The sequence below is a fragment of the Melitaea cinxia genome, chromosome 13, assembly GCF_905220565.1.
Source record: "Melitaea cinxia chromosome 13, ilMelCinx1.1, whole genome shotgun sequence".
Classification (NCBI taxonomy): Eukaryota; Metazoa; Arthropoda; class Insecta; order Lepidoptera; family Nymphalidae; genus Melitaea; species Melitaea cinxia.
The window spans coordinates 12460552-12482831 of NC_059406.1; the positions used below are offsets into that span (position 1 = coordinate 12460552).

At 35.7% G+C, this 22280-nt stretch overlaps 1 protein-coding gene across 1 annotated transcript; it reads left to right on the forward strand.

Moving 5' to 3' along the window:
• Window positions 1–6999: 6999 nt before the first annotated feature.
• Window positions 7000–22214, forward strand: LOC123659303 (nuclear cap-binding protein subunit 1). The gene is made up of 10 exons (XM_045594550.1): window positions 7000–7171; window positions 7247–8028; window positions 8115–8533; window positions 8927–9064; window positions 10572–10675; window positions 19289–19536; window positions 19694–19937; window positions 20023–20138; window positions 21055–21243; window positions 21752–22214. Exons 1-10 carry the CDS (start codon window positions 7132–7134, stop codon window positions 21863–21865), a joined length of 2394 nt encoding a protein of 797 aa, XP_045450506.1. The 5' UTR covers window positions 7000–7131; the 3' UTR covers window positions 21866–22214.
• The last annotated feature ends 66 nt before the right edge of the window (window positions 22215–22280 follow it).

Genomic DNA, 22280 nt, shown 5'->3' on the forward strand with positions numbered 1-22280 from the left:
GTAAATCATCTATGCTATAAGATATAATATATTTTTTTATTTTAATTTGTTTTGTAAATAAGTTCATGCTTGTAAATCATCTATGTTATAAGATTTATATTATATTATATTTATTTATTTTAATTTGATTTATAAATAAGTTTATGTTATGTTTGTAAATCATCTATGTTATAATGAAATATTAATTAATATCTTAATAATTAAGAATTTGTTTTGTTAACATGTTTTTTATGTTTTAAATCATTTTGTTTGTTATTGTTTGATAATTAATAGTTGTTGTTATTTAATTTGTTTTGTAAAAGTGTTTGTTATTGTTTGATAATTACTATTTAATTTGTTTTGTTGTGTGTGCTGAGAGCTGTGGGATGTATCGCAGTATGTTTACGAAAATATAAAATTTGTTTGTTAGCTGTTGTGATCGACATGCCTTCAATAATGTAACTTTTTTGTATAACAACTTTAAATTTGAAAAGACTACCGAGAGTTTTGTCCGGCTCTTTCTCCTCTCGGCCTACACTAGGGACATTAGGTTAAATAATTTGTTGTAATATTTATTTTATAAAGCCGATGACATAATAGATAAGTGATGTCTACCGAGACACTAGTGATCAGGGCAAAATAATATGTTTGTAATGTTTAATTGTAACAATTACCTTCATTTTTGTTTAAAATGTAGATTTTTTTTTCGCTGGTTAAGTGTAGTTAGTACCAAGAAGTTTAGTAGTAGTGTAGTATATACCAAGAAGTTTTAAATATACATTATATATTTACAAAAAACCTTTTATTTCAAATAAAATTTATAAAATTAAGAACCCTGTGCTCAAAAGTATCGATAATTTTATCGACTAATTTATCGACCTTTTTCCACACTATTATCGATTTCCGGTAGGATAACAGTAACAACACTATGCTTCATTATTACCAATTTAACGAAAAAAATAGAGCTCAACCACAAAGTTGGTACTTGAAGTATAGCAAAACCTTGAACCCGGAGCTCGACCGTGTCTATGGAGTGACACCTCTTTACTTATATACTCTTTGCTATCTTTATAGATACTACCATGGAGCATAGAGAATGCTTCTCTATGCTCCATGGATACTACCGTGTTTTTACGCCCTTGTCTATGCTTTGACAGTGTCTTTGGTCTCTAGTTGTCTATGAATTGTCACTGCTAGGCGGGAATCGCGCTGTTTCGTCATTGCGTGTGTTACTCCCTACCGGTAAAGTTCGAATTTAAGAATTTGTTAAGTATAAGTTGTGGGTAAAATATTTTAATAAAAAATGAACTATAACGCTGAGAACTCTCCGCACGAGGAGGAAAATACAAGAAATAGTGTTCAGAATACAAATGATAACGAAGCGAATTCGTCTTCATCTAGTTCATCTCCTCAATCTGATAGTGAAAGACCAACATTTAAGAGACGGGGTGTAAAGGAAGACCCTCGAATAGAAGCCCTAATGAATCAGGTAAGCTTTTTATCAAACATATATATGCAGAGTCTCGGTAGTTCGCAAGTTAACAAAGACGTTACTAATAATGCAATTATTAGTGATAATTTTCTTACTATACCAGAGAAAACACCTCAATTATTAGATTTAGGTGAAATAGGTATCAATATTGATGGAACTAAATTAATAAAACCAGCTCTCGCGGAGAGGGTAGATAAAATAAAATCATTACAACATTTTGGCTTACCCACATGGCAAAATGTTAGATATGCTAAGACCTTACAGTCCTATTTAGCTACTCCAGGTTTTATTGATCTTAAAATTAATGACGAGCTATGTCATTTAAGTAAATCAAAGGATTATTTAGCTGGTACTGAATCTATCATGGCAGCTTTGTCAAATGCTATTTTTGAGAGTAATCAGTTACTGAGAACGGGCTTACAAGCAGTGGTTGATTGGGCTGCGAAATCCCCAGAGGAATTAAATGTGACCACACTAGTAGAAAAATTTAGTTCTTCTATAGGAAAAGGCAGTTGTTTTAATAAAAACTCTGAAGACATATTACAGATTTTATGTGGAAAGAGGGCCGAGTGTATAGAAACTAGGAGGGAGAGATTAATTAAAGAAATACCAAACAAATGTATACAGTTAGCATTAAGAAATATTCCTCCTTCTGAAAGTGCCTTATTTGACCAACTTAAACTTAATGCCCTCATTCAAAATTTCGGTGGTCCTACACAGTGGATGAGATCACTTTCTTTTAAAGAAAATAAATCTCACAATTTTGCTGCAAAAAGGAAGGGAGCAGATCCCAGTGCCTTTCCTTCCACTAGTGCAGAACCTAAAAGATCGAGATTAGATGTTTCTCGGAGAAACTACAATCACAATAATAATCAGACTAATGATTCTCACTCTCGTTTTCAAAATTCTCAAACTAGGCCCAGCGGTAAAGGTAAAGGCACGGGTAAAAGATCTTCCTTTCGTGCCTTCGACAGACAAAAACAATGACTTACAAGGACAATTCAGGGGGGGGCAATTGAAGGACTTCAGAGGTCGATGGGAGAAGTTCGGAGCAACTCCCTTGCTACTGAAAGCTATATCAGGATCTCGGATACCCTTCATTCGAAAACCCACGTTAGTATACCCCTCAACGAGAGTAGCTCGGAGCTACGCAACAAAAGTGTCAAGATTAATGACCGAACAAATAGAGGAATTAAAACAAATTGGAGTGTTAGAAAAACCTGCTACTTTGACCCCCGGTTTCTTCTCTCGGATGTTTTTGGTAAAAAAGAGCGATGGTGGCGTCAGACCAATATTCGACTTAAGAGAATTGAACAAGTTTGTAGGAACGAAACATTTTCACCTCATAAACCATACCAAGGTACCAGACTTCCTACAACCCGGAGATTGGCTGGTAAAAGTCGACATATCGCAGGCATATTTCCACCTGCCAATAGCACAGTCACACCGACCTTTCCTGCGAATGTTTTACAAGCAAGAAGTGCTTCAAATGACCTCACTTCCGTTTGGTCTATCATCGGCTCCAAGGCTCTTTGCCTCTATAACTTGCTGGGTCGCGGAGATCCTACGCAAGAAAGGAATGCGGTTCCTAGTGTATCTAGACGATTTTCTGCTAGCACACCAGGACTGTTCCAAACTAGCAACACAGGCCTCGGAGGCTGTGAAGCTTTTGGAGTTTTTGGGATGGCAAGTGAACCTCAAAAAATCGGTCTTGACACCAGTGAGATCTCTCGAGTTTCTAGGCATACAGTGGAGTTCAGACAAGAACCTAATGAGTCTACCAATCAAGAAACAAAATTTAATTCTAAAATCACTAGAAAAAATTTTGATTCACGGAGTCTGTCGCCTCCGCCAACTTCAATGCCTTCTCGGACAATTAAATTTTGCGTGTTATGTCATCCCACGAGGTCGGCTTCACTGCCGCCGATTACAGATTTTACTCAGACAGTTCCCGAAAAATCTCTTGAGGATGACGGTCCCTCGGGGGGCATTACTGGACATACAGTGGTGGCACGGAGCCCTATCACTGACAACGCCAATACATGCTGCAAAGGTGTCCCACTTTCTCACTACAGACGCCTCCGACATAGGATGGGGTGCAGTTTTAGACCAAGAGGTCATTTCCGGAGTCTGGACACCCCACCAAGAATTATGGCACTGCAACAAGAAAGAAATGTTTGCAGTACTGTCAGTAATGAGGAGAAACGCCGAGAGTCTCAGAGACTCCCATGTTCTCTTACAAACAGACAACAAGACTGTAATGGCATACATCCGCAAGGAGGGCGGGACACAGTCCATAGGTCTGTTATCATTGACATTCCAGCTTCTAATGATCATAGACAGATGGAACATAACGCTATCAGCTCAGTATCTCCCCGGCAGATACAATACTATAGCAGATCGGTTATCTCGGAGACGACCCATCCCGGAATGGCACTTAAAACCACTGGCTACCACGGAGGTATTCAAACGCTGGGGTGTACCGAACATAGACCTCTTTGCAACGAAAAGGTCTGCTGTCGTACCAATTTATGTCACGTTAGATCCACGGGACAAGTCAGCTCTCTTCATAGACGCCTTCTCGAGGGAATGGAACTATCCACTGGCTTGGATATTTCCTCCTCCAAACTTAATACCAAGAGTTCTCACCCACCTCAACAAATCGAGGGGCACCTTCCTCTTAGTAGCTCCAGACTGGGAACAGCCGTTTTGGAGAGCGGATCTCCAAGCACGAGCACTGGACAAACCAATGAAAGTGAACCGGTTACAGAAGGTATTAGTGGACCTCACGACCGGGCTCTCACCCCCACAAGTGGACAAGCTGACACTGAAGGTTTGGAGAGTTGGGGGTGGGGCGACAAGCTAAGATCTTGGTCTCAAGCAGAAAGGGACCTGCTTAAGTCAAGCTGGCGCAAATCTACCTTAGAAACTTATAAGCCAGCATTAAAGAGATGGATTACTTGGTGCAGAATCAAAGGAATTAATTCAAGATCCCCTAGTCCAGAGCATGTGGCACAATTTTTAGCAGACACTTTTATAAAGGAAGGTCTAGCTTACAGTACAATGTTAGTCCAGAAATCTGCCATTGCTACCTTCTGTGGAATGGGTGATACAATCTCATCAAATTTTTTAATTAGACAAGTACTAAAAGCAATACATAATTCTAAACCTCCAAGCTTTAAACCTGCAGTTTGGGACGTGAAAAAAGTCATAGATTGGTTAGAACAACATCCAGGAGGTAGTTCATTATTTGAAATTGCGAGGAAAACTGCTACAATTTTGCTTTTGGTCTCTGGTCGTAGGCTTCATGACCTTACACTCCTTAGAACAAAAGAGCCCCATTTTCTCGACAACGGTCATGAAATTTGCCTATGGCCTGTATTCGGTGCTAAGACCGATACTGGTACCAGAAGGCAGTCTGGTTGGAGACTTCTCCCTAATGAAAATGAAAATATATGTCCTGTCAAATGGACAAGGCTCTTAATACAATCATTTAGAGACCGTCAAAATGATAAAACAGATGGCTATTTATTCATTACCATTAAAGGACCCCCAAGACCAGCAACTAGGACAATAATTGGTGGATGGATACGTTCAGTGTTAAAAGATGCTGGTATAGATGCTACACCTGGCTCTTGTAGAGCTGCAGTAGCATCACTCTCCTGGCTAGAAAACAGACCAATTGAAGAGATTTTATCAAGAGGTAATTGGGCATCTGTACAGACATGGAGAAACCACTATTGCCGAGAGATTAATACACAGGAACGCGACAATAGTAATACATTTTTGAGAGGTTTTGAACCTCTTTAAATGAATTTTATAATAACTAGAAATATATAAGAATAATTAGTAGATAAAATCGTTGAGAATTCAGTGTTATTATGATTTAAATATTGATTGATTTAGAGTTATTAACATTAGAAGTTATTTCTTTAGAATTTAATTGAATAGATTTCAATAAATTAATTGAATATTCCCCTTAATTATTACTTTGGTTTATTATTTAGAATAAAATCATAAAGGATTATAATTGAAATATTATACTAGTTTAACTAATGAGTCTTATTTAATTTACATTCCTTTCAACATTGCGTGTGTTCTTTATTTGTTCTTGTCACCAGCAGATATCAAACACGTCTTCATTAGCGATGCTGTGTTTTCTAACAGACACATAATATACACGTTTTACACAACAATAAAACGTTTATTATGTGCCGAAAGAAAACACAGCATCGCAGAAATTATCTTCCTGGTGAAGACAGCAATGACGAAACAGCGCGATTCCCGCCTAGCAGTGACAATTCATAGACAACTAGAGACCAAAGACACTGTCAAAGCATAGACAAGGGCGTAAAAACACGGTAGTATCTATAAAGATAGGGTAAGTTACACACTGCTTCTTCATTATTAGCGATGCTGTGTTTTCTTTCGGCACATAATAAACGTTTTATTGTTGTGTAAAACGTGTATATTAATAATGTTAGGTATATTGTTATTTTAAATTCATTCAAAATTATAGTGTATGTAAAAGTAGATTATAATTAATTCTTTCTATTGTCTTTGGCCGAATTAATCAATTTTGTGTCATCTATACAAATAAATAAAATTGGAGTGTCTGTTTGTAATATTAAAATTACCGCTTTTTACTAAATGCATATGGAACATATACCACAATATAATTTTTTTACAATTTTCGTCTGTCTGTCTATCTATCTGTAATGTCTGTCTGTTTGTGTGTTTCGGCTAATCTTTGAAACGGCTGGACCGATTTTTGCGGGACTTTCACTGGCAGATAGCTTATAGTACGGAGTAACTTAGGCTAATTTATTTATTTTACTACTGACCCGCCCTGGCTTCGCACGGGTGCAATGGTAATATTAAATATACTACAGACTGTCTTTATTTATAGTTTAAAGCTAGCTTATAGCATGGTTATAAAGATAATAACAACATTCAAATATGCGTCGTAAGATCACACGTTGTTACAGAAAGCGTTGAAGAAATAAAGGTTCACTGCTCGTTCCCCGTAGGTTACAACGTGATAATTTGTAGCCTATATATTGACCCGACTTCTTAATAATATTCGTGCCAAATTTGAAGTAAATCCATGCGGTACTTTTTGAATTTATCCCGGACATACATACAGACAAACAGACAAAAATTCTAAAAACTATATTTTTGGCTTCGGTATCGGTTATAGATCAATCCCCAGTATACTTTAAAAAAAATATTCAATGTACAATTTTGACTTTCCTACCATTTTATTATATGTATAGATAGCCCTGCGAACGAACAATACGCAGGTATAGCTAGTAATACAATATAATATAATGTATGCTAATTATATTAATTTGTCTGCGCCTTACACTTTGTAGAAATTTGTTGTCTAATGTCTATGGATCTTGTATGACGCAGTGGGAGTTTGGTGGCAGTATGACCAGTATATAATGTACTCTGTGAGTATGACAATCACCATAGACCAAGTAATGTACCTAATATAGGGTAACAATCACAGAGTACCTACATTATAATAGTATGACAATTGACGATTTAATTGTTTGGGTTTACGTTTTCTTATATTGAAATAGATCTATAAAATAGTTTTTCGTTAGGAACAGTTAGAAACAAGTTATAACCGGTATAAACACCAAAAAACAGACATGAATCGTAGACGAGCTCATGATGAAGAAGATGGATATGGTAAGTTTTCCACAAATCGCTAGTTTTTAGGTTAAATGTTTTTGTGATATTAAGTATTGTTTTGATATATTACAGAACGCCTTCATAGAAAACGTCGTCGTGTATCAGAAAATCAGGAAATCGAGGATAGGTTGGAATCCCTAATTTTGAGAGTTGGTGAAAAAAGTAGTTCCAGCTTAGAAAGTAATCTGGAAGGTTTAGCGAGTGTTTTGGAAGCAGATTTGAGCACATTCCGTGTAAAAATATTGCGTATTTTAACAGAATGCGCTATTCGAATGCCGGAGAAGTGCACTATTTATGCCACACTAGTAGGATTACTGAATGCGAAAAACTATAATTTTGGCGGTGAATTTGTAGACTATATCGTAAAAACTTTCAAAGAAAATCTTAAGACAGGAAAATGGAATGCCGCTCGTTATTGTTTGAGATTTATATCTGATTTGGTAAACTGCCACGTCTTGGCTGCATCATCTTTACTCACGTTGTTGGAAACACTAGTGGACTGCGCTAATGAGGATGGAGTGCCGCAAGTCAGAAGAGATTGGTTTGTATTTGCCGTACTTTCAGTATTGCCATGGGTTGGCAGAGAGTTGTATGAAAAGAAAGAGTCTCAGTTGGATCACTTACTTGTGACAATAGAAGTGTTTCTAAACAAACGCAGTAAGAAACACTGGCCGGCATTAAAAGTTTGGTCTGCAGATTCACCACACCTTCAAGAAGAGTACTTAGACTGCCTCTGGGCACAAATAAAAAAACTAAGACAGGATAATTGGTCAGAAAAGCATATACCAAGACCATACCTTGCGTTTGACTCAATACTCTGTGAAGCTTTGCAACATACTTTGCCAACAATACAGGTACACACACAATATGAAAATAGTTTACTTAAGCATTTAAGTTTTACTATTTTACAGAACTAATATTAATTTGAAAATTTTTTCAGCCACCTCCCCACAATGATGGTGATACATACCCAATGCCGAGGGTTATTTTCCGAATGTTTGATTACACCGACTGTCCCGATGGCCCTGTGTTACCAGGAGCTCATTCTATTGAGAGATTTCTCATTGAAGAACATCTCCACAATATAATAGAAGCTTATCATTTAGAAAGGAAGGAATGTGCCGCTCAGCTTTTATGTTTCCCATATAAAGCAAAAATACCTTTGGAATACTGTATTGTTGAAGTGATGTTTGCTGAATTATTTAATTTACCGACACCAAGATATCTGGAGATATGCTATGGATCAATTTTTATTGAGCTGTGTAAGCTGCAACCTTCCACAATGCCGCAAGTCTTAGCTCAAGCAACAGAGATTTTGTTCATGAGGATTGATTCCATGAATATTGCATGTTTTGATAGGTAATATATATATATTAAAATCTTACCTAAGTAAACTTTGAGTCAAACAAGTAAGAACATCTGCCATATACATTATTTTTCGTATTTTCACTATGCTAACCATTTAGGGAATGTTTTAAAATCGATTGATGGTGTAATATTTTAGACAAATGTAATTGAGTAAAAATATATACAGTAATGTTCTATATGTTTTTAGTAGGTGATTCATATGGCTTTAAATTTTATTTTAGTAAATTGGAAAATGTAATGTCTCAAATGTGTGTTTAATACTATACTATGTAGAAGTATATACTATTTTTCTGCTATCTTTCATAAATTAAAATAATTAAATCACAAACAATCTATGCTGTATATTATATCTTTATCATAAATTTCCTTTGTTTATTGTTACAGACTGGTGAATTGGTTTTCTTACCATATAAGCAACTTCCAGTACCGATGGTCCTGGGAGGATTGGGAGGGATGTGCTCAACTTGATCCAGAACATCCCAAGCCTAGATTCATTAGGGAAGTTCTTGGCAAATGTCTAAGGTACACCAGTTCATCAAAATATTAGAACCTTTCTTCATCGAGGTAGGGCTCAGCAGGATATATTGTGTCAAAATCTAGAGCAGCCCGACTGAGGTAGTTCTTACCGAAGGTAGTACCTTACAGAAGATTACAGTTAAATAATACTGCTTTCACGTGTACATAATACTACTTAAGTGTGTTTCAAGTATTATTTTTTTTGGTGAGTAAGGTGGCCTGAGCTCCTGGGGAGGGTCAACAACACGCTTGTGATGCTTATAGTGTTTGTATTGTAGTGGGCTCGGTTTTCCGCATTTAGACACAGAGGTGGTCCATTATGCGTGAAAAGTGGGATGACTAGTTCAGCCAGCCCAGCTCCTTCCAGAAGCTCAGAAGCCTCCTGGGGCGTTCACAGGCTTCTCGGAGCGTCCTTATTCCCTTAAGGATGGTAGCCTGGTGTGTGGCCACTCCCTCGCATTCCAGGATTACGTGGGCGGCTGTTTCTTCAGCAGCCAGACAGCCCCTGCAAAGAGGGCTGTCTGTTGCATTCATGATGAATAGTTGGTGATTAAGTGCCATATGGCCGGTTGCTTATAGTGTTGCAGGGCTCGATTAGCAATGGTAATCTCTTACCATAACGTGAGTCGTACGCTTTTTTGTCGACCTAGTTGTATAAAAAGATTTTTTAACTATCAAAAAAGTTATTTTAGATTGTCTATAGATATTTATTGTGTTAATTAAATAATTTCTAGACCAAAGCATATTTGTATTACAGTACAGAAAAGGGCAATGATCTATTCAATAGCAGGAACTTAAGGAGCAACTAAGGGAAACGGATTTTTTATTAATATATATATAATTATATTAAATAATTATTTAGTTGTACATTAAAATAAGGATTAACCATAGTCAACAATTAATTATTATTGTCATCAGTATGTGTTAACTCTCAGTGGAATAGTTGTGGATTTAGTCTTACAGACAAAATAGCTAATGCCATTGAAATGTTTACAATTACATTTTCTGCTGTTACAGTACCAAAACAAAAAATAAAGCTATAAGTCTCGAAAGTAGAGCAGTAAACATAATTGCTGAAGATTCTTAAATATCTTTAGAGGTGACATCTACTGAACTGCTGTAATTATTTATTATTTCAATAATTATAAAAAACCCAGAGCATTTCTTATGATTAATCTAATATATAAAGTTCTCGTGTTGCAGTGTTTGTAGTTAAACTCCTCCGAAACAGCTTAACCGATTCTCATAAAATTTTGTGTACATATTGGGTAGGTCTGAGAATCGAACAACATCTATTTTTCATCCCCCTAAATGTTAAGGGTAGTCACACCAAAAAAATTTTTTTTAAGTTTTTGATAAATTATTATTTTTTTATGATACAACATTACATACAACCCTAAATTTTCAACCCTCTACCACCAACCCCTATTTTTAGCGTTTAGTGGCAAGACTACGATTGCCGGGTCAGCTAGTAATGTATAAAACTGTTTAAATAAAAATAAACCTTTTACAGGTTATCCTATCACCAAAGAATAAAAGACATGACACCTGAATCATTATCGGCATTTGTGCCTTTGAAACCGGAACCCATATACAAGTACTCTATGGAAGGTGCAGGTAAGAAAAAAAAAAAACCGTATTTATTTTTAATATTTATATCTTGTATAAAAATATGTTAATAACCTAAACTTAAATAGAAAACTTAAATATTTACATTGATGAAACAGCTACAGAATTTCAAGTGAGGACAAAATATACGAATAACTTAAATGCCTTCCTATTTGTCATTTTTTAATATTTTCATGACATGTATTTTTAAAGCTGTAAATGAAATGATACTCTAGTATTCAGTCTATGACATGGCCATTAGTTCTAAGAAGCTGAGCGGACGTTTCTTTTGTTTTTTGTCGTTATACGAATTTCTTATTATTTCGTGTTCATCTTCGTCTTCACTTTCATCAGATTCAATTTCAGTATCATCATCGAAGGAACGGATTTTACTATCTTCATTTTCATCGTTATTGTTATTTTCGCTATCATCTTCATCATCATCACCTTCATAGTCATAATCATCTTCTTCGGATTTAGATTGTCTATGTTCTTTTTTACCACTAAACATTTCTAAGAAGTCAAAGTCGGAATCGGCTTTCAAAAAGCTTTCATGATTCGAACTTTCCTCTTCATCTAGATCGGATAAATCCTTCGAATTTTCGTCATGATTAATTTTCTCGTTAAAATTAAAAAGATCCTTTAGAATGTCATTGGTTGTTGTTGTTTCTGATGATGATTTAGGACCAGGCATTATTGTAAAAGATTCAAAATCTGGTTCTGAGGGGTCTACAGTAGTTGAAGGATGATTTTTCTTCTTTTTGCACTTGTTTTTATTTTTTGGTGTCGTGTTGGATGATGGTTCAATTTCACTTGACTCTTCGTCGTGTTTGTTGTTTGTTGCTACGGTAGAAGACTGGAATATATACTCTGAATGATCTTTAGATTCATCGTTATTATTTTTGTTGCTTTCGCCAGTTTCCTGTGATCTTTCTATTGGTAAAACGCTATTGCTTTCATATTGATCTATAGTTTCTTCATTATTAGAACTTGGCTGAGAGCTCGGGTCAGGTGCATTAGTGCTAGATCCTAAATTAGACAAGTTTAATTTACGATCAACGTGATTTTTTTCTTTGATTCTCTCTTCTTCCACTTGTCTAGGAGTAGTTGATGAAACGTAACCTTGAAAATTGGAACCCTTTCTTCTGTGTAAAGAGGATGTTGAAATTGGGGTTGTTATCGTTTGATTTTTCGCACTCCATCTGTCATGCTTTACCGAAGTGCCTTTGTAAAATAGGGTCGACTGTCGGAATCGATTTCTACTTTTAGACTGTGTTGTTGAACTCCCAGAGTTCTTCATTGTTGTAGTCTTAGGCGTCTGAGTTGTTGTTGATGTTGTTATCGTAGTTGATTTAGTTGTTGGTTTTTTTGTGGTTGTAGTTGTCGTACTTGTAGTCGAAGTCGTAGACGTGATTGTTTTATTCATGATTTCTTTAACAGGTTTCATTGTACCTGTTGCTGCCGAACTTGCTTGCGGTGTTAAGTCATTTAACGGTCTTTTTTTATTTACATTTTCTGGTGCATTAGTGGTCGTAGTTGTAGTTATTCGTTTGTGTTTTTTTATTTTATCCTGCTTTGCGAATTTCGGTGGAGGTCGTGTACGTTTTTTAGGCTTAACCGTTGTTGATGTTACCATTGCTGGTTCTTTTGTTTCTTCTGTTGAGGTTGGAATCTTTTTTGTACTTGTAGTGGCTACAGTTGTTGCCATATGTGTTGTGGTTTCTGGTATCTGCATTTTTTCTGTTTGGGTAAACATCGGTGATGTCTTTGTAAACGCTCCTAGAATGTTAGTCCAATCCATCGTTTCAATGTCATCCTCTGATGAAGACTGAACGGTAATTATATCAGGGACCGCCGTGGTGACGCCGTGGTGTGATTTTATATTTTCATGTTTCTTTTGAGGCTTTTTTCCTGAAGTAGTCGTTTTTCGAATTTTGTTTTCGGTTCTTTTAGTAACGTAACCACTTTCATTATTTTCAGATGAATTACTGTCACCATAGTTCATCATTATCGGTCTAAAGGCTGTATCAGAGAATGAACCTTGTTCGGAACTGTGATCGAGTATTTGTGGACTCGGTCGGAAGTCAATCGGTTTGTTTGCTCTGTGTGGCTTAGAAGGGTGGACTAGTTTTAAAGGTGGCATAGGTTTGAAAGGCTTCTTATCCATTGTGACAAACACACCTGGCGGAGCATTATAAACAGGTGGCCTTACATGGTCTGTGAAATAATTTACCTTAGTCGGCGACAGCTTCGGTTTATTGTAGTTTTTGTGCGTTTTAATACTATCGGGAGTATAAGCCGTGCTTTCTAAAGACATAGTATTAGTAACTTCACTTGATTGATCTCTAGAGGGGAAAGGTGGTAAGGGGGTAGGTAAGACAGGCGGTCGAGTCGTTTTTATAGATTGGCTTGATTCGACGTGGTGGTCATGCGAATAGTGCGCATATGGATTGCTGTTAGCTGTTGTGTACTGACTGTTGTCTATATACTGGTATTGAATAGCATTAGTTGGTGGAGCTGGCAAAGGAGGTCGCGCATGGTGGTAGGTATGCGGTCTGTAGGGATAAGGTACGGGATGTGAATCCACAGCTATTCCCGCGTGGCCGATTTTAGAGTATTGTGATCCCATTTGTCCAGAATACGAACTAGGTTTGTATTTTGTTTGTGTGGATTCAAATGACCTATCATCGTCGTCTGAGAAGAATGACGAAAAAATTCTGTCTAACCCTGAGAAATATTGCTTTCTTCCCGTAAAAGATTTAGACGGTGCTATATTTCTGTGAAACCAGATAGCTCTCTCGGGACGTGCGGTGTGAGTCGATACAGGTTCAAATCTTCGATGTTCCTGCGGTCTTTCCACTATCCCGTTAGGAGATGTCTCCTTTACGGTAAATGTTCTGATGGGATTTTCGTATGGCTTCCGTTGCTTCTTAGGTTTTTGTGATATGACGGAAAATGTTAACTCATAGTGGTATTTACCAGGTGAAATTTCTTGATCTCTTTGTCGAACGCGTTTGACTGACCAGAACGCTTTTACACCATCCATGCAATTGTCACGACTGCATTTTTCTTTCGTCCTTTCGTCTTCAGCGAAACGAAAACCGCTGCTATCTTCTAAGAGTCGTCCTTTTGCCATAATTGTGACGTCACCGAAAGAAGACGGCTCCTCCTCTGGTAGCCTGTCGAAAGGTGCACTTTTAATTTTGTCCCATAAATCGTGATCATCGATCTCTTTTGAATCGTAACTGTCGTGTTTACTATTAGGAGATATGACGTCACCCTTGGCAATCAACTGGTCAATTTTATCTCGAACCAGTGTTAAATAGACACTGTGTCTGAGAGCATCTTCCCAGTAGTGGGCCGGTACCGCGGCTATGGACGGTGGGGATTCAGTTTTAAAAGTTTCATGCAGCGTTCCCGCGCGTTCCTCTCTCCTCTCATGATGCCATTCATTCAATGGTATTGGGGTGGGTCTGAAGTCATCGTTCTGTGCGCGGATCCATCCTCTTTGTATCTGTAACAACAAATGGTCTAAATCAATAGAAATTAATAAATCGTAAATCCGCAATGTAAAGAATTGTAATTGCTGAAAAAGTGTTTAATATGCGTTCGAAAGTAAAATGGCTGTTGACGGGAAAGTGCGCGTTAAGATGGCGTGCCGCGACGGTTGCGTGCTCGCCGGTCCAACCCTCGTGTGGCGATTTCCCAATCGACTAAAACTATTTTCAATTTTCCGACCAAATATAATGCGATTGTCGTTGTATTTTCATACGAAGCTTACAGTTCTTACATTTTTTTTTTAATTTTAATTATTATTTAGTATAAATTAATTTTAATAATAATAGATAATTTTATACGTGTCGTATTTAATAATGAAAGTATTTATATTTTAATTATTTTCGTCTCTTTTGTAGGTAACACTAATATAAATTAATTCGAAAATTAATAAATAATCACATATCAGCAAATTTATTTTTGCACTTTTTCAAAACTTTTAATGAAAAAGTATTAACAAAATTTCATTATAGGCAAAACTTCTAATTTTTCTTTTAATATGAAAACTATCTAAATGACTAATTACACTGCAATTGTAGAATCGTTTTAGTGCTTATTATCTCTTCTAACTAAGAACAAACCGCACAAGTTCTAGTGAGTAACAACCGTTTTACGAGTATAATAGTAATAATTTAAATAAAAGTACAAGTGTTTTAACAGCGATTATTATAGTAACACGTGCTACCGCTCAATGTAATGTTATCTCAATGATAACATCTGGACCTAGATGTGTAGGAGCCATGGAGCTCGTAATATCTTTTGTTACATTCGATTTTAATTTCAAGGGTATTGCATATTTCTTATAATTCACGAAATATATTTATACTTTTTTGTTCTGTAAGTGTTCCTAAAAAGATACGGGTATAACTTAAACGGGGTTTTGGCAATAGGGAACACAAAAAAGATGAATTACCAAATTAAGTGCAGTGCTTCGGATGTTATACCCATACATACCTACTATTATATTTGACGTATAAACTGATTTTTTTTAATGAAAAAAATATATAAATAAAACCTAAATAAGAACTCGGACAACTGTGTTTTTTTTTGTCTCTATTTTTTAAAAATATATTCAAACTATCAATAATACACTGGAAATAAATTGCACCTGATTTGAATTCGAGCCGATTAATGGTACCTGAATATTTTGAAAGAAATTTCAAGGTTTGTGTGCCGACAAGCATTAGTACGGCATGGCAGTGTTGTAACCTTTCCCCCACATAGACATAGTAGTTTATCCCAGTATTGGGAAGTTTTTTGGGGCAGCATTTCATGCAATATGTAGTGTGGCTAAATTTATTACAAAATACAGTTTTTTAAAAATAACTGCAGAAATTGTTGCCGATTCTTCTTGGCAGAATCTACATTATGAATCGTGGTAACTTCAATTTGACTAATTAGTGTATCAAAAACAAATAATTTTAATTTGTAAAATGACGAATCAAATGTGCTTTTGAAGCCTGATTTTGGCTATAGACATTATAGAGAGTACATACAGTCATGGTCGCTACCAAAAATAATTCTTTTAATTATATTTACAAATTTTTCTATTTCTACGTTTTATTTCTGCATTAAACTTGTCAATGTACCATTTTAAAAATGTAACTCGGTTTTCTCGAGTCTTAATGGATCGGTCAAAAGCTAGCTATGTATATATATTATATGTATTATATAAAATTCTATATCAGATTACAATACTACACTTAAATGATCTTATTTTCTATATAATCTCGTAAAGATCCAGACAAATCACTATGCGTAATACTAATTTTATTAAGTCATTCACGTAAAAAAAAAAAAAAAAATTTAAAGCAAAAATACGAGATTTCAATGGGAAGATATAAAGATTAAAAAAAAAACTAAGTCTATTGCCCCACATATGTGAGAAAATCCCATCCAGATACAATGGTTGACATTGAGGCCGTGCGCTATCAAGTTGTGATATTGATCTTCGAGCCTGATTAGCTCATTTTAGAAAACAAGGGTGCACTTGAATTTTTAACTAATGAAGTAATTAACAATTTAAATTATCAACTAAATATATAGAAATAATTAAATAAGAAACTACATTAATAACATAACGAATAAAACCGTTACTATATTTGAATTATGATTGATATTTGTTTAAAAAATTATACGAAGACGATGTATTTGTAAATAAATTCGAAACGCGTGTTTTAACAGTGATACACGAACGAAAACGGCGCATATTATAAAAGTATAATAGAGCTCATTATACTTACAATTAGTGTAAAGAAAACGCAAAGCAAAGCGGATCGCATCTTCGATCACAGAGCGATCGATATTAAACCACTGTTTGTTGACGCGTGCGGCGCAGTAGCACCGGTAACCACGGACTGAGGATGGTCGAGAACATGCGCGGTGTAACCAACCCCACTCGACGCGGAAATTTTTTTCACGTTTCATAAAAAAAATGGAAATAAATGTTATATCATACGAGTACATACATAATAACGAGAGGTGTCGTAGATGTTAGCATTTGAATATGTAAATACGAAATTATGATTCGAGTTCAATAAAAGCATTTTGAATATCAAAAATACAAATTATATCTTTTGAATTGCCTTGCGATTTTTTCAGCGTGATTTCCGATCCCTGGGAATGTCGGGTCAAAATAGGTCGGTAGGGAGATAAAAAGTAGCCTTTGTGTTTTAGATCTCCAGCTATCAACGTACGTAATCTATACATTTGTAGTTTATTAATTTAGAAGAAACAGGCCTTATCCGCTAACCCGCATTGGAGCAGCGTGGTGGATTAAGCTCTGATCCTCCTCATACATGGGGAAAGAGGCCTATGCCCAGCAGTGGGATATTACAGGCTGAAGCGATGAAGCGAGGTCTTAATGGCCCATTCTGCTTCCTGCTGGTAATGTCTATTCGTTACTTATTTGCCGGATAAACTTTATCCATAAGTGGTGAAATCGGCCCATAGAATTTTTGGAACACTATAAAAATATGAACGCAGTTAGCATCATATTTGTTAGGAAATATAGATGAATATCTGTACTATTAAAGCGATCTACGGATCTTCAAACAATACCCATAGGTGTTGTAAGCTCGCCGTACACTTATACTTGCGAAGGAAATTGCAACCGTTTTCCTTTTCATTGCGTATCTAGTATTTCATGGTGAGACTTTTGTAGAAAATCGTCATAAAAGTAAATTAATAAAAAGATATAATATAAAATACCGACATTTTAATATTTCAAAAATTTCACATAATATGTTATAATTGTGTTTGCTCGCAAACGAAAAAAAAAACCGACTTTAATTACATCGACGAGTAATACAACGTAGATCGACAAAAAAATAGTCAAGCAACTACGCGTTATCAAAGATTACTCAAAAAGTAGTTACCAGATCTCGATAAAATTTATATGTGACCACATGATAAACATCAGCTTTCGATTAAAGTAAAAATTATCAAAATCGGTACACCCAGTAAAAAGTTATTGCGGATTTTCGAGAGTTTCCCTCGATTTCTCTGGGATCCCATAATCAGATCCTGGTTTCCTTATCATGGTTCCAAACTTGGGATATCCCCTTTCCAACAAAAAAAGAATTATCAAAATCGGTACACCCAGTAGAAAGTTATACGGTATAATACAACGTAGGTCGACGAAAAAAGCGTCAAGTAAAAACGCATTATTAGATATAACTCGAAAAGTAGTTGTTAGATCTCCAATAAATTTAAATGGGACCAATTGATACACACCACCTTTCGATTAAAACAAAATTTGTCGAAATCGGTCTACCCGGTCAAAAGTTTCGAATTGAGAACCTCCTCCTTTTTTGGAAGTCGGTTAAAAACAGTTAATTATTTGATGAACGAAAGAAAAACGAATTTTCTCATTAATAAACAATAAGCAATCAGAAATACACGATAATACTATTTTCATATATTTTTTTCATTAGTATTTTCTCCGAGTAGGAAATATTTCATACGATTTTATTAATGAAGACGATTTAAATTATTTCAATGTATGTAGCAATGACAGTGGCGAGTGGACACGCGAGGCAAATGAAAGTGCGCGGGAGTATGTGTTGGGTACTCGGGTAGTTTCAGCTGATTTATGTACAATGAGAAATTTCTAGATGCCGGAAAATGTATTTATATCATTGTGATATGTCGCGTTGAACTGTTGAAAACGTTTAATTTATTTAACCTGAAAGAACTGTGATTGCGTTTTGTCGCTGTAAATAAAAATAATAAAGAAAATAAGAGCTTACTCTAAAAACGAAGGAAAGGTTCAAACAAACGAAGTACACATATATGTGAAATTGTTATAATATATTGATAATGGTTGATATTTATATTATTCTTTTAAATGAACAAAATAATAAAAGAAGCATTTGTTTTCAAGCCTTTATGAGAGCACAATATTTGTCGCAGTAGGTACTTTTTTTAATTATTTTTTTTTTAACATACAATAGTTTTCAGTAGATAAAAGATATAACTACTAGGAAAATAAAAAGTTGTCTACAATAACGTAACGTTGCCGTAACATTATTCAACTTTTGATATTAATTGAGGCGTGAAATATTAAGAGTTAGTTCCCATTAGGGCATTGTAGTGGATAATTTATGCAATTGACTTAAGGTATTGTTCACTAGTTATCTAAAAGAATTATCTTTTTTTATATACGGCACGGTACTCTTATTAAATAACAAGCACAATTGAACACCTTTTAGAATCAGACATTACGAACAATTAATTCTATTAATGTTAATAAGAATATAGCTAATAAATTTATGACTGACCCAACTGAACTGATCCTAAAACTATTTTTATAGTAATTCAAAACGTCATAAGTGTAAATATTTCAAAATATTGCTATATTTTTGTGAAAAATAGATATATACCATACTTTGCACGCTGGTCGAATGAAATGACTCGGGTGATCGATCACCTTACATATCAAATATTTGTAGAGACCATACATTTATTAGTACGTGATCTGTAGTACAACGCATTCATATTCAAGAGGTGGCCATTGAGCTTGAGGCGTTTACTTATTTATACCAATTTGTGTCATTTTTCTCTCAGCTTCACTACCTGGAACTGAAGCAGCGCATCAGTTAGTCGTATGTGTCCGCAATAAGTGCACTGCGGAGGAGGCATTGAATGTTCTGCGGGACCTACCCAATCCCTTGCGCGAAGGTGACACGTCAGCCGCCCACACTACTTATAATCCTCTGAAGATAGATGTTTTTGTTCAGACACTCCTCAACTTGGGCAGCAAGAGCATTTCACATAGTTTTGCTGCTATTTCGAAGTTCCATTACGTTTTTAAGGTGAGTTTGATTTGAATTTGATAAAGCACTCTCTTTATCTCTATTTAATACCTATTTTAATTAGGGAGAAGTCGGTTTTTTTGCACTGTGGACAGTTAAATATTGATTAAATTATTTTTATTCATAATTGTTTTTGTAACTCTTGTCCTATGATTAGATCTTGGCGGAATCAGAAGAGGCTCAAATATGCGTGCTACGCAATGTCTGGGAACTTTGGCAGCGCCACACTCAAGTGGTGTGCGTTTTGGTGGATAAAATGCTCAAAACACAGATAGTAGAATGTAGTGCGGTGGCCACGTGGCTGTTTTCAAAGGAGATGGCTCCCCATTTCACTCACGGATATGTCTGGGAGATCCTACACCTCACTATTGACAAAATGAATAAGCATGTCTCTAAACTTAGTAAGTTCTGGCATATATAAAATTTGGTAGTCTCGTAACATTCTGTTGGGTGTTATATTAATTTACCTATTTAATTATTTTATAGGTAAAGAGCTGCAAGAAGCAAGAGAAGCTCTCGCTCGGGACGATTCAAGTAGTTCAGATTCTGAAGATGAAAATGGCAGCAAAAAGAAGAAAGATCAATTTAAGCCAACAGAAGAGGTATGCATTATGTCTAAAATTGTAAAGTTCGGGTCTAAAACTGAATAAATTTCTAAATGTTACAAAATATGTATAATACTAGCTGACCCGGCGAACTTCGTATCGCCTAACACAAACTTTATCGTATGGTATTAAAGTTCAAATTGACTTTTAAGTATTATCACAAATCTTTTGTATGGGAGTATAGAAAAGTGTTGTTTTTAGACTTTTTCAGGAAATTTAAATTTTTTTTTTAGAATTTTTCTCTGTAAGAACCATCCTCGTACTTCAAGGAATATTTTAAAAAAAGAATTAGCGAAATCGGTCTAACCGTTCTCGAGTTTTGCGCTTAGCAACACATTCAGCGACTGATTTTTATATTATAGATTATGTTCGTGTATAGCTAACTTGAGTTTAAAGATTGAAATTAAATCACCGTAACGCACAACAAAATACACACTGAACGAACCTCAAAAAAAAAAAAACTATATTTCAAAACATTTTTGAATATCATATCAAAAATCGACCGTTCCAGCGGGGATCGAACCCGCGTCTCCGACTGACCGTGTCGGCGCTCTAGCCAATTAAGCTATGGAACGAAATACCCGCAGGATCGAAATTTTTGATATGATGATTTTTATATTCGGTTTAAGCGAACCGTGCCGTCTATAGTGAGCTCTTTACAGAAACCCGTAACTATTCAAAGTTTTATATTACAATGAAAATCTTTGACAGGAGACGACACCATGCTATTTTTAATATCTACGATTTTATTTTTGTGTTAATAATCTTATTTTGTGTTAATGACCGTGTCGGCACACGGTCAGTCGGAGACGCGGGTTCCAACCCCGCTGGAGCGGTCAATGCGACCGTTGCGCCATCGCGGCGTCTTATACAATAAATAACAATATTTAATTTGATTGGAAATACATTTCAGGCAGTGGAGCGAATGGAGGAAAGGCTGGAGATGGCTCATACGGACCAGAAGCGTCTGTTCCTGATCGTTTTCCAACGTTTCATTATGATCTTATCGGAGCACCTCGTAAGAGCTGACACGGATGCCCGGGATCCACATACACACTGGTACCGCGCCACCCTCGCTCGTTTGCGGCAGGTGTTCCTGCTGGTGAGTTTTATTTGTTTTTATAGTACAGCATCCACAGGCTCGTAGGTACCGGTGCCTTTTTTAAAAAACACGTAGCATTTTATTGCTTATCTGCAAGCGGTTTTTTTATTATATTGGCACTTCTGATGACTAGCCCGTTGGCGCAGTTTGTAGTGAACCTGCTTTCAGCTCCGAGGGTTGTGGGTTCGATTCCCACCCCGAGTCTGGGTGTAATATAAATATTTATTTATATATGTATTATTTATAAGTATGTTTATCAAAAAAAATATGTAGCTATATACCAGTTGGCTGTTACCTATAACACAAGCATTACGTTACCTATAACATAAGCATTAAGTTGCTTACTTTAGGAACAGACGACCGTGTGTGTATTGTGTATATATTTATTTATTATTTCTATTATTACTTCGGGCCAGCAGTCCTTAGACTGCCTAGTAAAGCTAGGACATGGTCCGACACGGATTTTTCTGTTATATAATTAGTGATTTTTTTATTCCTTTTTTTTCAGCACCACGAACAAGTCCAGAAGTACAGCAGTACTTTGGAAACTCTCCTCTTTACCCAAGATCTGGATCCTCACATTTTGGATGTTTTCCATCAATTCATAGCTCTCACAGCGTAATTAGACAATTACTTTCATCTCAATTACCCTTACAATATAATAAACTATTTTGTAATATCACTATGTAAACTGTTAAACGTATATCTCAGTATATGCTCAGAGACTATAGTTTGTTATTGTTTAAAGGCAATGGATTAATAATTGCGTTCATTCAGACTGATATATGACTATTTAATGTGAAGATCAGAATAATACACACTGAACTGAGTAATTTATTTACAATAAACATTTTATTAAATGTTTGGAAATGATGTGCTTGTCTGTGACTTTCTGGTGGTGAAAAAGTGAAGTGAAATAAAATGAAAAAGCCTCAGATGTATATAAATAAAAGTCAAGTATCTTTTGAAAATGTAGTTTCAGTGTTAGAAATTAACCCTGCTATTATTCAGACACATTTTTTTGTATGTACCTTATT